This window comes from Bufo gargarizans, chromosome 5 (genome assembly GCF_014858855.1).
Source record: "Bufo gargarizans isolate SCDJY-AF-19 chromosome 5, ASM1485885v1, whole genome shotgun sequence".
NCBI classification, from domain to species: Eukaryota; Metazoa; Chordata; class Amphibia; order Anura; family Bufonidae; genus Bufo; species Bufo gargarizans.
Window position 1 is genome coordinate 390,265,992 of NC_058084.1, and position 18,741 is coordinate 390,284,732.

Here is an 18,741-nt window from a genome sequence, read left to right on the forward strand (position 1 = left end):
GATTGTGGGGGCATCTCCTGTGCACAGCCCTCTTCAGATCACCCCACAGATTTTCTATCGGATTCAGGTCTGGGCTGTGGCTGGGCTATTCCAAAACTTTCATCTTCTAGACTTCTTCTGGTGAAGCCATTCCTTTGTTGATTTGGATGTATGCTTTGGGTCGTTGTCATGCTGAAAGATGAAGTTCCTCTTCATGTTCAGCTTTCTAGCAGAGGCCTGAAGGTTTTGTGCCAATATTGACTGGTATTTGGAACTTTTCATAATTCCCTTTAGCGTAACTAAGGCCCCAGTTCCAGCTGAAGAAAAACAGCCCCTTGGCATGATGCTGCCACCGCCATGCTTCACTGTGGGTATGGTGTTCTTTTGGTGATGTGCAGTGTTGTTTTTGCGCCAAACATATCTTTTGGAATTATGGCCAAAAAGTTCAACCTTGGTTTCATCAGACCATAACACCTTTTCCCACATGCTTTTGGGAGACTTCAGATGTGTTTTTGAAAAATGTAGCCTGGCTTGGATGTTTTTCTTCGTGAGAAAAGGCTTTCGTCTTGCCACTCTACCCCATAGCCCAGACATATGAAGAATACGGGAGATTGTCACATGTACCACACAGCCAGTACTTGCCAGATATTCCTGCAGCTCCTTTAATGTTGCTGTAGGCCTCTTGGTAGCCTCCCAAACCAGTTTTCTTCTCATCTTTTCATCAATTTTGGAGGGACGTCCAGTTCTTAGTAATGTCACTGTTGTGCCATATTTTCTCCACTTGATGATGACTGTCTTCACTGTGTTCCATGCTATATCTAATGCCTTGGAAATTCTTTTATACCCTTCTCCTGACTGATACCTTTTAACAATGAGATCCCTCTGATGCTTTGGAAGCTCTCTGTGGACCATGGCTTTTGCTTTGGGATGTGACTAAGAATTTCAGGAAAGACCAACTAGAGCAGCTGAACTTTATTTGGGGTTAATCAGAGGCACTTTAAATGATGATGGCAGGTGTATGCTGACTCCTATGTAACATGATTTTGAATGTAATTGCTTAATTCTGAACACAGCTACCTACATCCCCAGTTAAGAGGGTGTGCATAGTTATGCAACCACATTATTTTAGTGTTTTTTTTTTTTTTTGTTTTTTTTTCTTCCCTCCGCCTAAAAAAATTTCAGTTTCTTTTTCAATTGAGTGATACAGTTTATAGGTCACATTGGTGGAAAAAGTTCTGAAATGATTTATCTTTGTAATAAAATAAAAAATATTATACATCGCAGAAACCTGACATTTTAACAGAGGTGTGTAGAATTTTTATATCCACTGTGTGTGTGTGTGTGTGTGTGTGTGTGTATGTGTGTGTATATATATATATATATATATATATATATATATATATATATATATATATATATATAGTTATAGTAAGGGATAGTCTCTTATTCGTGGGTCATTCTCACAAGAATCGTCTTTAGGACACCAGGTTTCATGTCCAAAAAGTGCATTTATTGTACCTCAGGAAACCAAACATAAATAATACAAAATAAACACCTGCCCGGCGGGGCTCTAACTAAACATGAAGTTTCTGACTCGCCTAAGTCACAGTGCACACCCTGTGAACCCATGCGGCTTTGTCAGCCATGGTCCCACGGCCTTCTGGCTGTACAGAGTCCAGTACGCCCACTGTCCCCAGTTCAGTGTTTATTGTGGGGGATTGGGGCTTAGTAGTCCGCCTGACTATAGCCCTGCAACCCTCCCCAGGCGTCGCTTCGTCACCCAACTCAAGTCTATCTCCCAGCCTTGTGGTCCCTCAACCCTGCCCAGCTGAGACCACACAGACAGAGCCTCCAGGCCTCTGTCCACAGGTAACACACTCCCCCTTGCTGACACTCTGGGAGGTGCTTTCTGCCAGGCTGAGTACCTCCAGCTGGTCTCACCTGTGGTGGAATATATACACACACACATGCAGGGTGCAGGAGTTTAATAAAAGACACACCTGTCGGCGCCGCTCTGGTTCCAGGACTGAGCATCCTTCTCCGCTTCCGGTCCTCGGGCAGCATGAAGTGGTGACAGATTCCCTTAGCAAAACTGTCACTTGAATTGACCCAGCCATTCTTCTAAAATCTGTATTGAACAGCTCCAGCGCTTGGCTCACATTGTATAGGGGAAAGATTTGAAGCTTGCCCTGTAGTGGATACGATTCGGTGAAGCTTTGGGAGTATCTTCAGAGAAGCAATGCAGCCATTTTAGACAGAAGAGGCCCCTGAAGATGAGCGGATCTGCAACTAAAAAGATGAAATGGACGGCACTATTGTTATCCTTCCGCCTTCTTTGTTATAAATGCAAACCGTTTATTACGTTGCATGGCCTGACAAAGTCCCTATTCCAGTGACGAAACGCATTGCCAATAAAGCACCCACCACCTGAATTTGTACTCCTGATGCTTAATCGAACACACTACCTGGCAAAGTGCCCTCGCTCCATCTCTTTCCTCTATCCTACTCATTGTATGTAGAATTCTTCCTTGCCTTCCTGGAGCCGGCAGCTGCCTTTTTTGCTTGACAGGCTTTACTCCAGAGCCTGGCACAACCACTCAAGCTAATCCTCTGGCCAGTGCACACCCGCCTGCTTTGTGGTCCTGCACCTCTTGGGTTTTCACATTTGAGCTACACATGCCAGGTAGTCCTCATATTCATGAGCTCCCGGCCCTCCCCATCTACCCATTGCGGGGAGGTGTGGACAGCCGGGAGATCATGAGTGAGGACTTCCCTGCACGATGTCTCTATTAGCTTTTTGCTACAGAAGTTGGCAAAATCACTTGGTCACTTTAAGTATGTGACCCAGTGTTTCACTAAGGGTGTTTGTCATCACTTTATGCTGTCCTCAGATTGGGCAGCATAAAACTAGCGATGTCTTGTTTTATAAGTAGAGGACTTTTTTTTTTTTTAATTGTCACAATGCTTTAATTCTCTATAGATGTGATGTAAGCATTTTTGGCAAGGTCACTAAGATCTTCTGATGCGCTAGCCAAGAATTCTTCTGATTATGTAATAGTACCTTACCACAATGCATAGCTACAACTCTTCATAAAGCTGAAGATACACCAACGGGTGACTCATATCATGTAGAAAAAAAACGTACGTGCCCCACGATTCTTAATCTGCTGGACATGTATAATACCCATCATTGTTGTTTGCACTTCCTTTTTGGCTGAAGGAGTTGAGCGGTTGTCAATGTCTCGCTTCATGCAGTTCTAATTTTATCTCATGGTGTCTAACAGGTTGGACAAAATACATTTATGGTTGTGTCACTAGCGATCCAGCTCTCAGGGTGTACTATTTATTGTTACGGAGAGCGCCTGGTAGGCATAAGGAGTCTTAGGGTGCCTTCACACGCAGCAGATTTTGTGGTAGAAAATTCTGCAACTGAAAATCAGTTCCATTCATTTGAATGGGGCAGCAAGCACATGGATTTCTGCAAGTCCCATTCAAGTGAATGGAACTGATTTTTCTGCCGCGTGTGAAGGCATCCTTATAGGCTAGGTGATGCTCCTCTTGGTAAAAAAATAAAAAAGGTATGCAAATTAGCTTTCCTTTCAAAAAGCTAAGAAAGAGCGCCTCTAGTGCCACCAGATGTAAGGTAACTAACATGATCATAACTATGGAGGCTTGACAAAGAGGAAAAGCTGGACAATCCAGTTATCTTGAGCCACATTTTTGTCCGTTTTTGCTCTGGTTGTCTTTGGACTTCAGCATAGTGTTCATACAGTCGTTTTTTCTTTTGTAGTTGCACTACAAAGTTACAAGAAAGATGGCAACGGGATTAGTGACAATCGACGGACTGGCAAACCGCAAGAAGACTTGCGATTACTGGAAGGAGAACTTCTGTTACAGGTATGAAAACGCTTCTCTGCATGCTGGTATTGCCTCCTAGTAATTTTAGTCAAAAACTGGTTCTGAAAGGCTGCAAAATTCATGACAGCCTGCAGTATCTGTAGGAAAAGTACAAAACATCAATATGAATGTGCTTTATCCGTCAGGTTGGATTCTTGTCATTGAGAAGAACTAGCATTGCGATCCAGATGTTTCCACCCCATAACTTACCTCTCATTTGGTTAAGGGCTCATGAAACCAATTCAGTATAACATTGTGACATGCTAACAAAAGTATCCAACACTTTAATGCACAACACAACCACATAGTGGCTGCATGTACATTTCTATAGAAAAGATGTCTTGTACAATATCACAAAATCAGGTTTTGAAAAGCTGGTCATTTCACAACACACACATCAGGACATACGCAGCCAAGAGGATCAGTAAAGACACAGCTGTATGTCATTGTTGAGGGGCACAGTTGTCACTACTTACCCATCATGTATTGTTGTTGCTTAATTAAATTTAGGATCTATCTTTCTTCCTCCTGTACATTTATATGGAAAAAGTATTGAGACACACCGCATTCAGTCCCATTGCCACAGGTGTATAAAATCCAGCCCCTAGCCATGCAGTCTGCCTTTAAAGACATTTGCGAAAGAGTGGGTCATTCTAAAGAGTTCACTGTATTTCAGCGAGTTCCTGTAATAGGAACCTGTCACTGTTGTAACAAGATGGTAGCTGATTGGTTTCTATGGGCAACTAAGCCAGTTCTACTTTACACTAGGTTTGATGAATCTTCTCTATAGTGCATAACAGATGCCAATGCTCTGCTGGCTCCATAACTGCAGAGTTCAAACCTCCTCGGCCATTAACATCAGCACATCAGTGTGTTAAAAGCTTTGTTATGGGTCTCCATGGCTGATCAAATCCATGCAAGTCTTTTATCACTAAGCACAATGTCAAGCATCGGATGGAATGGTGTAAAGCATATCACCACTGGACTCTGGAGCAGTGGAAACGTGTTCTGTGGAGTGATGAATAACTCTTCTCTATCTGGCAGAGTCAAATGTTACCTGCCTGACCACATTGTGCCAACTGTAAAGGGATGTCTTCTCAGGGCTTGGCCTACACCCCTTAGTTCCAGGGAAGGGAAATTAATGCTTCCGCATGCCCAGACATTTTGGACAATTACATGCTTCCAACTTGGTGAAGAAGGTATGCAAAGGAGCTCTTGGCAAGCTCTGCCTCTGATGCCACCAGATGTAAGGCATCTATCCTATATCAAGGTTCAACCCTTTAAATAGGTCTTGAGACATGGCTCGGATATTAAATAAACCAGCACCTCATCTGCAGACAGTTGTTTCTGGGTGATTGCCCCTAATCAGTACAGAGCAGAAAGTACCCGCTTAACTAGGTGAGAGGCCTAACTCAGGATTAGGGGATTACTATTAGTGTTGATCGAGCACACATCTGGCCGAACACATCAGTATGCTCGAGCACCCGAGCATAATGGAAGTCAATGGGGAAACCCCAGGCACCCCCTGCTCCGAAGAGAAGAGGGTGTCTGGTTCACAAAAAAAGGTTGGAAATTTATGGAAAACCCATCAAAATGGTTTGGAAACAGCATTAAGAGGATGGCTGGATGCATCTTGGACTCCTATTATCTATGACATACAATAGACAACCACACAAGCTATATGCCAAAAGCCAGGTATATGAAAGCCAACAATCTGTCCATGAGACAGATCACAGTCAGCATACCTTACAATGTCAGCCTTGTGCACTATGAGACCGTCAGATGAGAGCTGGTTTGGAATGAGAGCCAGTAAGCCTCAAAGTTGCTTCACATCTGTTGGATGGCTTGGGTGAACCTGTACACCTAGATTAATATCATTAGTGTGACAAAAAGTTTGATTGTTCTAACATAATATTCAATAACCTTTCTATACAGTTTTGTCATGTAAAAACTTATTTGCATAAACATGGTCATATGAGAGAGACAAATTTGCGATCTGCGCTACTCAAGAACAGCGCTATCTGTTGGATTCATAGTCTTGTCATAGGGCTATAAAATCAATAGATGGCGCTGTTCATGACTCATGAACAGCGCAATCTATTGGTTTCATAGTCTTATGACAAGATTTATAGTATTGTCTTAAGACTCTGAAACCAATAGATGGCGCTGTTCATCTTGTTGGGGCGCTAGTAAGTGGAGCACCCTGCTCAACAGAGTCCATACACCGTGTAGCACTCAGCCTATAATAAATAGCCTGCGCTAACACTGAGGTGTATATCGGATTGCTGCTATCATTCACACATCTTCTAGCACTTTATCTGCGGTAATATAATCTTGCTGGAGTGTATCTGAGGACTAATAGGCCTGCTTGTAATGACTCGTGAACAGCGCCATCTATTGGTTTCATAGTCTTATTACAAGATTGTGAATTCAATAGATGGCGCTGTTCATTAGTAGTGTAGATCGCAAATATTCTAATCACAAATTTTTATTGCGAATTTTCCATGCAAAAGGCTGACTGCTATACGATGTGTAGACTGTTGAGCAGGGTGCCCCACTTACTAGCACCCCAACAAGATGAACAGCGCCATCTATTGGTTTCATAGTCTACTGACAAGACTACTAATAGTCTTGTCATAAGACTATGAATCCAATAGATGGCTCTGTTCAGGAGTAGTGTAGACATCAAATTTTCCATGCAAATGGTTTTTCAGCTGAAAAGGCAGATTCTGCTTATTTGCATGTCTTTCCCGTATGCCCATGTTTATGCAAATTAGTTTTTACATAACAAAACTGTATAGAAAGGTTATTGAATATTTATTATGTTGGGACAGAAAACTTTTGTCACCCTAATGATATTGATCTAGGTGCGCAGGTCCACCCAAGCCATCCAACAGATGTGAAGCAACTTTAAGGCTTACTGACTCTGTCAGATGAGAGCTGGTTTGAAATGTCTCATAGTGCACAAGGTTGCCATTGTAAGGTATGCTGACTGTTATCTCTCTCATTGGTTAATTGTTGGCTTCCACATGGCTTTTGGCTTGTAGCCTTTGTGTGGTTGTCTATTGTATGTCATAGATAATAGGAGTCCAAGATGCATCCAGCCATCCTCTTAATGCTGTTTCCAAACCATTTTGATGGGGTTTCCATCAATATCTAACCTTTTTTTGTGAACCAGACATCCTCTCTTCAGAGCAGGAGGTGCCTGGTTTGATGCTTGGGTCTCCCATTGACTGTCATTGTGTTAAATTGTACTCGAGCACTGCAATGTGCCGAGCATAGTGATGCTCGAGCCTAACAACAGTTCAGCCGAGCATGCTCGCTCAACACTAATTACTATCTCTCCTTACGAAGAGCGCCTTAATTGGCGTGAGGAGACTTATAGGCCATACATGCTCCTCTGGAATTCTGGGAAGCAAGGGATGCAAATGGCCACTTAACAAGCTCTGCCTCTGATGCCACCAGATGTAAAGCAGCTATCCTATAAGTCAGTGTTTGACCAGTTAAATAGGCCTTGATACATGACTTGGATAATAAAAAGGTCATTTGTCTGCAGATGAGATGCTGACTTATGTATTATTACCCAAGTCGTGTCTCAACATCCTTAAAAGCAAATACCAGGAAAATGTTTTTTCACTTTTACTAGAGGGGTCACTCTTTGAAGAGGTATTTCAGCGACAAGTACCCCGGTTCCATGCAGCCGCAAGGCCGTGGCTAGGAGAGGTCTAAATGAACCTGCTGTCAATCTGCCCTGCCACTCTATTCAGAGTCTAGAGCACTGACCGAATCATCCATGCGCTGTGCTCGGTCTGTCAATGCCATAGACTGAATGGTAGGATGACTTGCTCGACTGCAGTCTTGCAGCTGCAGGGATCCGAGACCCACATTCTTGGGATTTGATGTGGTCCCAGCAGAATCCCAGTTTCCTGCATTGTTATAATTTGAACATTTGGACTATTATGCCGCTTTACTATATCATCAACAAGTTGTGCTTAAATATGGATGTGCAATATTTTCCGTAATAGTTGAGGCTCATATTTGGCAAAAAAGAAAGTTAAAGAGGACCTTTCACTAGTTTAAAAACTAAAAACGAACTATATCTGTGGGCAGAGCGGCGCCCAGGGGTCCCCCTGTACTTACTAGTATGTCTGGGCGCCGCCCCGTTCGCCCGGTATAGGCTCCAGTGTCTGCAGCTCCCTCTGTTGTACTGGGCGGAGTTTTTGTATTAGGCGTGTCCCTTGCTGCAGCGCTGGCCAATCGCAGCGCACAGCTCATAGCCTGGGAGTCCCAGGGACACGCCTAATACAAAAACTCCGCCCAGTACAACAGAGGGAGCTGCAGACACCGGAGCCTATACCGGGCGAACGGAGCGGCGCCCAGACATACTAGTAAGTGCAGGGGGACCCCTGGGCGCCGCTCTGCCCACAGATATAGTTTAGTTTTTAAACTAGTGAAAGGTCCTCTTTAAGACCGGAACAATGGATTGTGTGGTTTCCTTTAGACGTCTTGAATGAGCCACTCTGTTACATGTTTCTACAATTATGAGTTGTACATCATTAAAATATATGGTTTATGGGTACATGTTATTGTGATGCCCACATCAAAGGCTAGGGTTTCCTCTTCTGAAGTTCAGGAAGGCCCATGCCTGGCCTCTCGTACTAATGTAGATTTACTCTGTTTGCTCACACTGTATTAAAGCTTTTTAAGTCATTAAGGAAATTGCAGTTTGTTTGTCCTAATGAATTCTTCATGGAAGTGGTTACAATATGCAGCTTATTGAAAGTAAATTGGCATACGTAACCGGGTTCTTTACCCCCCGGGCAAGTTTAAAGTGAAGAAGATTGCTGCTTTGTAGATGGCTGCTGAGGGGTTTTGCTAATCTTTATGGAAAATAACACTCTAGATCATAGGCTCTGTGGTCATGAAGTTGTCTGGCTGTCAAATACACCTCTGATTCTTCTAGATGTAGACTATGTTAACAAGATGTCTACTGTTTGCAGACTGGGATTTTAATGCTAACTATACCAGATTGTACTCCTTGTAGTTTAAAGGGGTTGACCCATCTGGGGCATTGATGACATATTGCTAGGATATACCCTCAATGTCAGGTGGCCGTCCCACTCCTGTCTCCAGATCGGGTCCCCCGAAGTAAACGGAGAGCAGGTGTGCATGAACCGCCACCCGCTCTTCACCGCTGTGGAGGTTCCACAAACAGCAGAGAGCAGGTTAATCCCTTTACAGAGAAAAAAAAAATTCCCAGTACTCGCTCCTTTCATCTTCTCCTTTCAATGGTAGCAGCTGAAGATGGGAAAGATCAGCAAAGAATAACACTTTGTTCTCTGCAGGTTTTCTGCAAGACTGTGTCAGGATCTTGTAGAAACCGCTGCATACTGACACACCGTGAGGGCAGCTATGTTTCTAGTTATAGGATTAATTTCTACGTTTACTGTAACTTTAAAGAGGTTCTGCATTTTTTTTTTAACTAATGATCTATCCTCTGGATCGATCATCGGCATCTGATAGGCGGGGGTCTGACACTCAGGACCCCTGCTGATCAGCTGTTAGAGAAGGAAGTGGCGCTGGCAGTAGTGCTACGGCCTTCTCACTGTTTACCGCAGGCCCAGTGACGTCACGACTAGTATCAATGGCCTGGGCGGAGCTAAGCTCAGTTCGGGTGTCGGACCCCCGCCGATCAGATGCTGATGATCTATCCAGAGGATAGATGATCAGTTTAAAAAAAACTGCAGAACCCCCTTTAACTTTTAGGAGCAAAGCATTCAATATCCTAAATCAGAGAGAGAAATAATGCCCAGTCTTGTACTTACTGGGTGAATGTAGCCGTTCTTGTATCATGATTATCGGATAAATTCCACGGAAAGCATTTCTAGAATAGTTTCTCAATGCTTCTTGTAAGATATTTGTCAGAACAGAGGTTGGAGCAGAGTAGGCGATTTTAATACAATAAGGGGGTCGCTTACTATTCAGAAATACGCCTTTGGGCATATTTTTGGGGCAGATCGTGGCGCAAAGGTTCTGTGCTGCAATCTGCAACTTTTCCCTGTTCACACAGGGTCTAAAATAGTTGGCATGGTGTGGGCAGGGGACGGGCCAGCAGGCCAGTCTTGCAGTCTTGTTCATCGGTTTCTACGCTTAGGCGTAGAAAATGGTCTAAATGTAAGACCGTTCGGAAGCTGTCTTACTTTTAGACCGGCAGTGGATACGCCGAAGTTATGTAGAGGACAGTGCATCTTCATAATTTCGACACAGCCACTGCCAGCTATAGGGGTTATTAAATGACCCCCTAAATATTTCCAATTTTGTTGGAACTGATGTATAGGTTTATGTGATTGACGGCCTTCGTGGACACAGTGATACAGTGAGAGCTGTCAGTTGTCCTGTGTGGATGAGGTGATCAGGACTCTTCCTGGCTCTTAGGAGTCCTGGCAGGATTTACTCTGCTTTTCTACTCAAAACTGCTGTTCTAAATTCTCTGAACCTACTGGTTGGGTGAAGAAGTGTGGACGGTAAGAAGGCACATCTTGCATCACATATCTGGTCATCGTTAATATACAGAGCAGTCATATCAACACCTTTTAATTATTACGTTGTGACATTTCATAAAACAAATCACCTGCTCGAACCCAGACCGCTCCAGCACCGACACTCTGGTGGTTCCCACCGGTCTTTGTGTTCTTCTCTTCAGCTATTATGTACCTTATCTGTAACATGACTGTTATTCATTTTCAGTTTTTTTTTTTTTTTTTTTAAAGGGACAATGACGGCCCCAATTAGCATATTTAGGTATATATACGTGAGTACAGGACTCAAGTGCCCGGCGCATGCGCATAAAGCAGAGGCTGCAGCAGCACTTGAGTCCGGAGAGTTGTAGCCGCCGCCCAGCTAAGTGAATATTGATGAGCTGGGCGGCGCTTCAGACTGGCAGTTGGGAGCGGCTGGCTGGGCGCATTTTGTGATGAAACGCCGCCCCTTGGGCAGATTGGTGACCGGACAAGCAGGTTATATAACTTTATATTTTGGTACTTATAAGGTGGAGAGGGGGGATACTTAGATCATTTTAATAGACTTTATAAGACCTGTACTCGCGTATATATACCTAAATATGCTAATTGGGGCTGTCAGTGTCCCTTTAAATCCCATACAACTCCTTTTAAATGGGTAGAAGTAGTGATAACTGTATCGGGTCTTTTTCCTACAGTGCAGCATTTTTTGTTTAGTGGCTGCCTTAATGTTTGGGCTTCCACTTGTTTCCCCAGTAATTTAAGGAATGTGTCCCATTAAGTAGGATCCATGGGTATTTATTTTAAAATGACTATTTTTAGTTCATGAAAACCATATCAAACACACTTAAAAAGGCGTGAGTATTTGTTACACTTGGCGTCCACTTCCCGTGCATAAAAAGTAGCATTTACATACTGTACTTGTTAATGAATTTTTGTACTTTTTTTTTGGATCCACACTTTCAGGCCTAAAGCTGCAGTGGTCCACGTCCTCCTCCATGGCTAATGAAATGCTTTGGCTAAATAACCACAGTTTTAGTGGTATTGATTAGACACAAGTGTACGTGCTGCTGTGCCGCCATATTAAACAAGCGATGCGGTATTCATATATAACTGGTGAGAGCGGCTATATGATCCCATGGTCCTGTCTGCTGCTTGTTGATGACTTAATGATACTGTTAGGGTGGCTGGACACTGTGCACATTACCTGCGGTTTTTCTGCACTGAAAAACTGTAGCGCAATGCAGTACCTTTGACAAATCTCATGTACACTTTTGCTTTTTCCTTAGGTGCAGAAATTGACCCGTTGTATAGTGTGAATTTGTGGTTTTTGTTTTATTTAATTTTTTTCTTTGTGCCGTTTCGGTGCAGATTTCAATTTGGGTACCCTGAATATGTTATAATGGAGGAATAAAGGACACTCTTGGCATCTGTTGGGTGATAGGGGCCTGCGCATACATTTGGTGTATCTAGTAAGGCTACTTTCACATTAGCGTTCGGGACTCCGCTTGTGAGTTCCGTTTGAAGGCTCTCACAAGCGGCCCCGAACGCATCCGTCCAGCACTAATGCATACTGAGTGGATGCGGATCCGCTCAGAATGCATCAGTCTGGCAGCGTTCAGCCTCCGCTCCGCTCAGCAGGCGGACACCCGAACACTGCTTGCAGCGTTCGAGTGTCCGCCTGGCCGTGCGGAGGCAAACGGATCCGTCCAGACTTACAATGTAAGTCAATGGGGACGGATCCGTTTGAATTTGACACAATATGGTGCAATTTTTAAATGGATCCGTCCCCCATTGACTTTCAATGTAAAGTCTGGACGGATCCGTCTGCAGCTACTTTCACACTTAGATTTTTTTCTACAATATAATGCAGACGGATCCGTTCTGAACGGATCCCATCGTCTGCATTATATGAGCGGATCCGTCTGGGCAGACCCCAGACGGATCCGCTCTGAATGCAAGTGTGAAAGTAGCCGAAGAGCTTTCCTCCGTGCCTATGCCAAACTCGGTGCAAAGAAAGTGTTAATGATCTGTTATTTTTAGAACCCTTTTTTTTGTGGCCATTAGTTCCAGGGTGTTGTGCATCTAAAAATAAAAAGGATAGATTTACTTAGTAAAGGGGTTATCCCATGATTATTGTAAAATATGAAAATCAGACATCATATAGGACATGACAATCTCTAACAAAGCTAGGACCACCACACATGGATCCAGACTCCTACCTACGTTTTCAAGGGAGTAAATCTATACCACAAAACATACAAAAGTTTTTCTTTCTTTCTTTGCAGTCTGTATTGGAGGTGTGGCTGACTCCATTGGTCGTGCGGTCCTGATTAACCTGTCTGTCCCATAGGCTGATTTTTAATTAGTGCAAATATAAAGCTGAAGCCTGCTCTCCCTGCATTTATTGGAGGCCATTTGGCACAAGGAGAGATAAAATACAGAGTGGGCTCAGAATACTAGTGGAACCTGCCAGTGAGGCACCAAAGAGGTAGATTATGGTGTGGGTTCAGCATGCATGTGGAGCTTACAGCCCCTGAATATAATAGAGGCCATTGTGGCACCATAAGAGGTATAATATGATGTGGGCTCGGCAGGCATGTGGAGCCTGCATCCCACAAACATAATGGAGGCCAGTGTGGCACCAGAGAGGTAGTATTTAGTGTTAGGTTCCTGTCCTAATTAGATCGCCTTGTTGTTGGAGGACAGGCACAAATAAATTTATACAAAATGTATTTGCCAATAGTCTGTTTTATAACCTAGCATTAGTATATTTGGGCACTTTTGTATTTACTTATTTGTGTTTGCAGAGTGCTGTTGCATTTTTTTTTTTTTTTGCTTTAGTAATTTATCTTTGATATAGCTAAAGATAAAAAGTATTAACAACCCAAAAAAATAAAAACAAAAATAGGGAAGAAAGAGTAAAACTAAATGGTAACCAACCAAACAACTGTAGGGTTAAGTCTAGAGGTCCATATCATATACTGTAAGGACCTGATATTTTTTGTCTTTATTTTTTTTCCTACCCTCCTCCTGCTTTGGCATCTGAAAGACTTAGCAGCAATTCATACGAGTATTTAATGTTCTACAGTCTGAACACAATGTGCATGCACATACAGACTAATTGTAGATTACGCTTTCTTCTCTGCTTTGTATAAAGAAGAAATTGGATCATGAAACGGCTTCATTTATTTTGGCTTTTGTTAATTCCTTTTACTGGAAGTTGATCTGTGCGCGTAGATGTGCTGCCAATTTTTACATGTTTTGTTTGTTATCAACAAGGCATAGGCCATGTTGATTGTACGAGCAGATAAATGCACTTTCCGTGACTTATCACGAAAGGAGCCGTTGTGTCTGCTTGTTTACTGAGGGGCAGTGCCGTCCAAATCAGATTTTTGTCCTTTTTCAGTTTTTTTTTAAGCAAATAAGACTTTGTCCTTTTAATAACTTTACCCAAAGTTGTGATTTCTAGGCACCGTTCTAGAGGATAAAAACCAGGGTTACATGCATAATTTTTATTTGATACTATCTCTGATTTAAATTATCCCTGCACAGGAACCCAGATATTCTTCTTCTTGATCTGAACCACAGAACGTATATGTTAACATGGCAGAAATATGCATCAAAAAGGCCAACCCTCGAATTTCTAAGGTGGATTTGCTTTTACAGCTGCTGTGAATCCGCACACAGATCAGCCCCATTCAGTGGGAGCCATCAATGTGCGGAAACCGCATCCAGTAGTGACAAGTAACATCTTGATGCAATTTCACATCCGCGTGGAGGCCATCAGCAGCCACATGAACGTCACTTTCGATTCAGTGGCACATGAATTTGATGCAGGATTTCAGCTCAGAATGTGCACCGAAATCTGCCTAAAAATACCATGGTGGAAATATATACCCTCACAGTGTAAGGCCACATGCACACGACCGTGGTGTGTTTTGCGGTCTGCAAATCGCGGATCCGCAAAACACTGATGGCGTCCGTGCGCGTTCTGCAATTTGTGGAACGGCACCCACCGCCTTTAATATAACTGCCTATTCTTGTCCGCAAAGCGCGGAAAAGAATAGGACATGTTAGATTTTTTTTTTTTTTGTGGGCCCACGGAACGGAGCAACGGATGCTGACAGCACACAGAGTGCTGTCTGCATCTTTTGCGGCACCATTGAAGTGAGTGGGGCCGCATCCGAGCCACCAAAACTGCGGCCATGTGCATGAGGCCTAAGAGGCAAAAAATTGAAAGTGACAATCACTCCAAACCCGAAACAGCCACCATTTCTGCCCCTAAAAAAAATGAATGCTGGAATCCAGTTGGTTGATATGTGCAGTGTCATGTGCACTCATTTATATAAATGTTATTGTCAAAAGGTTATTTGCTTGCCCTCAGGAGCGGACTGGGAGCTTAGTAGAATGGGTCCCATGTTGTAGGCAGGGCCTAATTGACAGAAGGGAGGACCAATGAATAGGCAGGGCCAACATAAGTCGGTGGGGCCAGCAATACTGGAGTGCACAAAATACTGCAGCATTCAACTGTCACCCTATACAGCCGGCATGCTCAACCTGCGGCCCTCCAGCTGTTGTAAAACTACAACTCCCACAATGCCCTTCTGTAGGCTGTCAGGGAATGATGGCAGTTGTAGTTTACAACAGCTGGATGGCCGCAGGTTGAGCATGCCTGCTATACAGTTTGCAGGAGGCACCTTCTTCTGCCAGCCAGGTGCATAAGTGCCAGATGCTCCTAGCATTAACTAATGCTGAGAGCATCAGATCACTATCTACCCGACTCGTGGGCTTGAGTAGAGTCCTGGGCATCGGCACATCGGGAATTTTCCCTGTAGGGTTTATGGCCAGTCTGCCCCCTGCTTGCTCTCCTGAGGCATCAAAATTAGAGCCGTGCAGTCAGTAAGCCAATGGTATGACTGTAAGGGTTCATTCGGACAACCGTATGAATGGGTCTGCATCTGTTCCACAATTTTGCATAACAGTTGCGGACTCATTCATTTCAATTGGGTTGCAAAAGAATAGTCCTACAAGAATAGTAATTTCTAGCCTAGTGCTGGCCATGTGTGCTCCGCAAAATGTGGAACCCACACAACCGGTATCCCTGTTTTGCAGACCGCAAAACACTATGGCCGTCTGAACGAGCCACACCTCCTCTGTTTTAAGGCTATGCTATGCTTTTAATAACTGGAAAACACATAACCAGATTTATCATTAGCTCAAGTCAAAATAATGGAGTGATTTGCGACTTTTATTGGCTCTGCGCTATGCTCGCCAGTTTTCTGACAGTGGGGTGTTTTCTTATGTAAATAATTCTCTAGACAGATTTACTATTGCGACAATTTTTAAAAATTCGCTTCAAATTGCGTAATTTCACTTCAGTGAGGACCATGCTTATCTTATGTGACTTTTTAATAGAACATGCGACTTTTGTAAAGCCACTTACTGAGAGGACTCCCCTGCATAATGGAAACGGGGCGCATCCGTTTTGCAGCCCATAGACTTCTATTATAACGGAATGCCTCTAAAGGCATTCCGTTATGCATTCCATCATAGAATAACGCAATTCTGCTTTTACCACCAAACGAAGCGTGAACGAATTTCAAAATGGGAAATTCACTCATCTCTAATCACTGTGTTTAATTTCTCTTGCAGGCGCTTAATGGATTTGTATTGGTCGTTGCCTCAGATGGACTTGTCTTTTTTGCTTCATCCACCGTTCAGGATTATCTTGGATTTCAGCAAGTATGTCTTTCTTTTCTAAAAGTATGGAGGGATATGATGATTTTTATTAATTTTGTTTTTCAGCCATGTTCATGGTTTCTTTTTACTTCATTTGGGTTGAAGTTAATAGGGTTGTCTCGTAAAGGGGTGAGCTCCTATGATGACTTCGGTCCGGGTCCATACATACCAGTGCCTGATAAAGGGAAATATTGGCTGAAATGTAGCTTTCTGCTGTGTGATGTCAGAAGCCTTAATAAATATTCGCAGTGTTTTGCATCTACCTAAACGTTTGCTGTCCTGCTTCGAATATATTGGATGTTTTTTCGGTTCAAGACAGGGAAACCTCTCCAGATTAGCACAATCATTGAAATCCAAGTGTGCTGCCATTCCCCACAAGTAAATACGACCTCTGTCCATTTGGTGTATAAGGGCACACGAACGACATAAGACAGAGCAGGTTTCTGCTTTCACTCTGGCAGATATGGCTTGTCCTTTGTCTGACCAGCATTTACAAATAACTTTACAAAGGTGTGTCAAGAGGATCTCTAGGGGTTCCAAAAGATGGGTGTCTTTGAAGAAAGGGTTGTCCTAATTATAGAACCCCAAGCACACATACAGTTTGTGAACTCTTTAGAATTTTTTAGATTTTTGTATGTTAGACTAAAACTACTTCAGATTTTTAGAAGTCCTAAAAGTAGGTACAGGTAACCAAATCAAACAAATGAGTAAAAAATACTGGTTATTTATTTGAGGAAAATGAGGCAATATTAGATGCCTGTGAACCTTTGCTTCCATTATCTGATGTGACCCTCTTGTGCAGTTATAACTGCGACTGAACATTTCTGCTAATTGTTGATTTAGTTCTGCCCCTTGGCTTGGAGGAATTATAGACTATTCTTCCACACAAAAGCTTCAATGCTTTCCTCCCATGACCGCTTCAGGTCCTTCTACAACATTTCTGTTGGGTTAAAGTCAGGACTTGGCCTTTCCAAAACTTTAACTTCTTTAACCATTCTTTGGTAACATGACTTGTGTGCTTTGTGGTGTTTTCTTGCTGCATGACTCACATTTACTTGAGATTTAACTTGTGGACAGATGTCCTGGCATGTTCCTTTAGGCCCCTTTCAGACGGGCGAGTTTTCCGCGCGGGTGCAATGCGTGAGGTGAACAGAACGCATTGCACCCGCACTGAATCCGGACCCATTCACTTCAATGGGGCTGTGCAGTTGAGCTGTGATTTTCATGCATCACTTGTGCGTTACGTGAAAATCGCAGCATGTTCTATATTCTGCGTTTTTCACACAACGCAGCCCCATAGAAATGAATGGCGCTGCATGAAAATCGCAAGCAAGTGCGGATGCGGTGCGATTTATTATTATTATTATTATTATTATTATTATTATATTTTCTTTAATTTTTTTATTTTTTTATTTTTTTTCACGCATGGTTGCTAGGAGATGATAGTGATGTGCATCCCGGACCCCATTAAAGTAAATTCACTGTTTATTTTCCCTTATAACATGGTTATAAAGGGAAAATAATAGCATTCTTAATACAAAATGCTAACTAACATTTCAATTGAGGAGTTAAAAAATAAAAATAAATAACTTGCCTCATCCATTTGATCGCGCAGTCGGCATAGTCTTCTTTCTTCTTCTTTCGTACCTGCAAAAGGGCCTTTGACGTAATCTGAGTGCGGTGATGTCAGCGCAGGTCCTGCTGAATGAAGATAGAAGATCCACGTGGTGAGCACGATTACGTCATTAAAGGTCCTGAAAGAAGACTATGCAGGCTGCGCAATCAAGTGGATAAAGTGAGTTCTTTTTTTTTTTTCTTTTTTTTTTTTCTTTTTTTTTTAAACCCCATAATCAACATTTTTAGTAAGCATTCTGTGTTAAGAATTCTATTATTCTCCCTATGTGCTATGTGCACAGACGGATCCGCACCGATAATGCAAACGCTTGTATCTGTTCATAACTGATCCCTTTGCATTATTCATTAAAAAAAAAGTCTACGTCAAAATGGATCCGTCTTGACTTACATTAAAAGTCAATAGGGGACGGATCCGTGTTCAATTGCACCATATTGTGTCAGTGAAAAACGGATCTGTCCCCATTGACTTGCATTGTAAGTCAGGACGCATCCGTTTGGCTCTGAATCGTCAGGTGGACACCAAAACGCTGCAAGCTGCGTTTTAGTGACCACCTAAAAAACGCAACGCAGCCAAATTGATGAATTCTGAATGGATCCTTATCCATTCAGAATGCATTGGGGCGGGAACTGATCCGTTTTGGGTCGCTTGTGAGAGCCCTGAAACAGATCTCACAAGCGGACCCAGAAACACCAGTGTGAAAGTAACCTTACATTGTGTGCCAGGACGGATCCCTTTTGACTCAGTTTCATAGCAAGCAGCGTTTTGGGGTCTGTCTTCAAAGTGGAATGGAGACTGAACCGATGCGTTCTGAGCGGATCCTTTTCCATTCAGAATGCATTAGAATGCAAACTGATCCGTTTTGGACCGATTGTGGGAGCCCATGACGGATCTCGCAAACGGAAAGCCAAAACGCGAGTGTGAAAGTAGACTTAAGCCAGTATAAAGTAATATATGGAATTGCCTTCTGTG

The 18,741-nt window shown here is 43.0% G+C and overlaps 1 protein-coding gene across 2 annotated transcripts in view; it reads left to right on the forward strand.

Annotated features, from left to right (window-relative positions):
- AHR (aryl hydrocarbon receptor) overlaps positions 1 to 18,741 on the forward strand; it is a 121,439-nt gene that overhangs the window by 59,548 nt on the left and 43,150 nt on the right. For both annotated transcript variants that reach the window (XM_044293146.1, XM_044293145.1), the window contains exons 3-4: positions 3,770 to 3,876; positions 16,050 to 16,139. In XM_044293146.1, the coding sequence (XP_044149081.1) occupies positions 3,770 to 3,876; positions 16,050 to 16,139 (197 nt within the window). The remainder of the gene's footprint in view (positions 1 to 3,769; positions 3,877 to 16,049; positions 16,140 to 18,741) is intronic.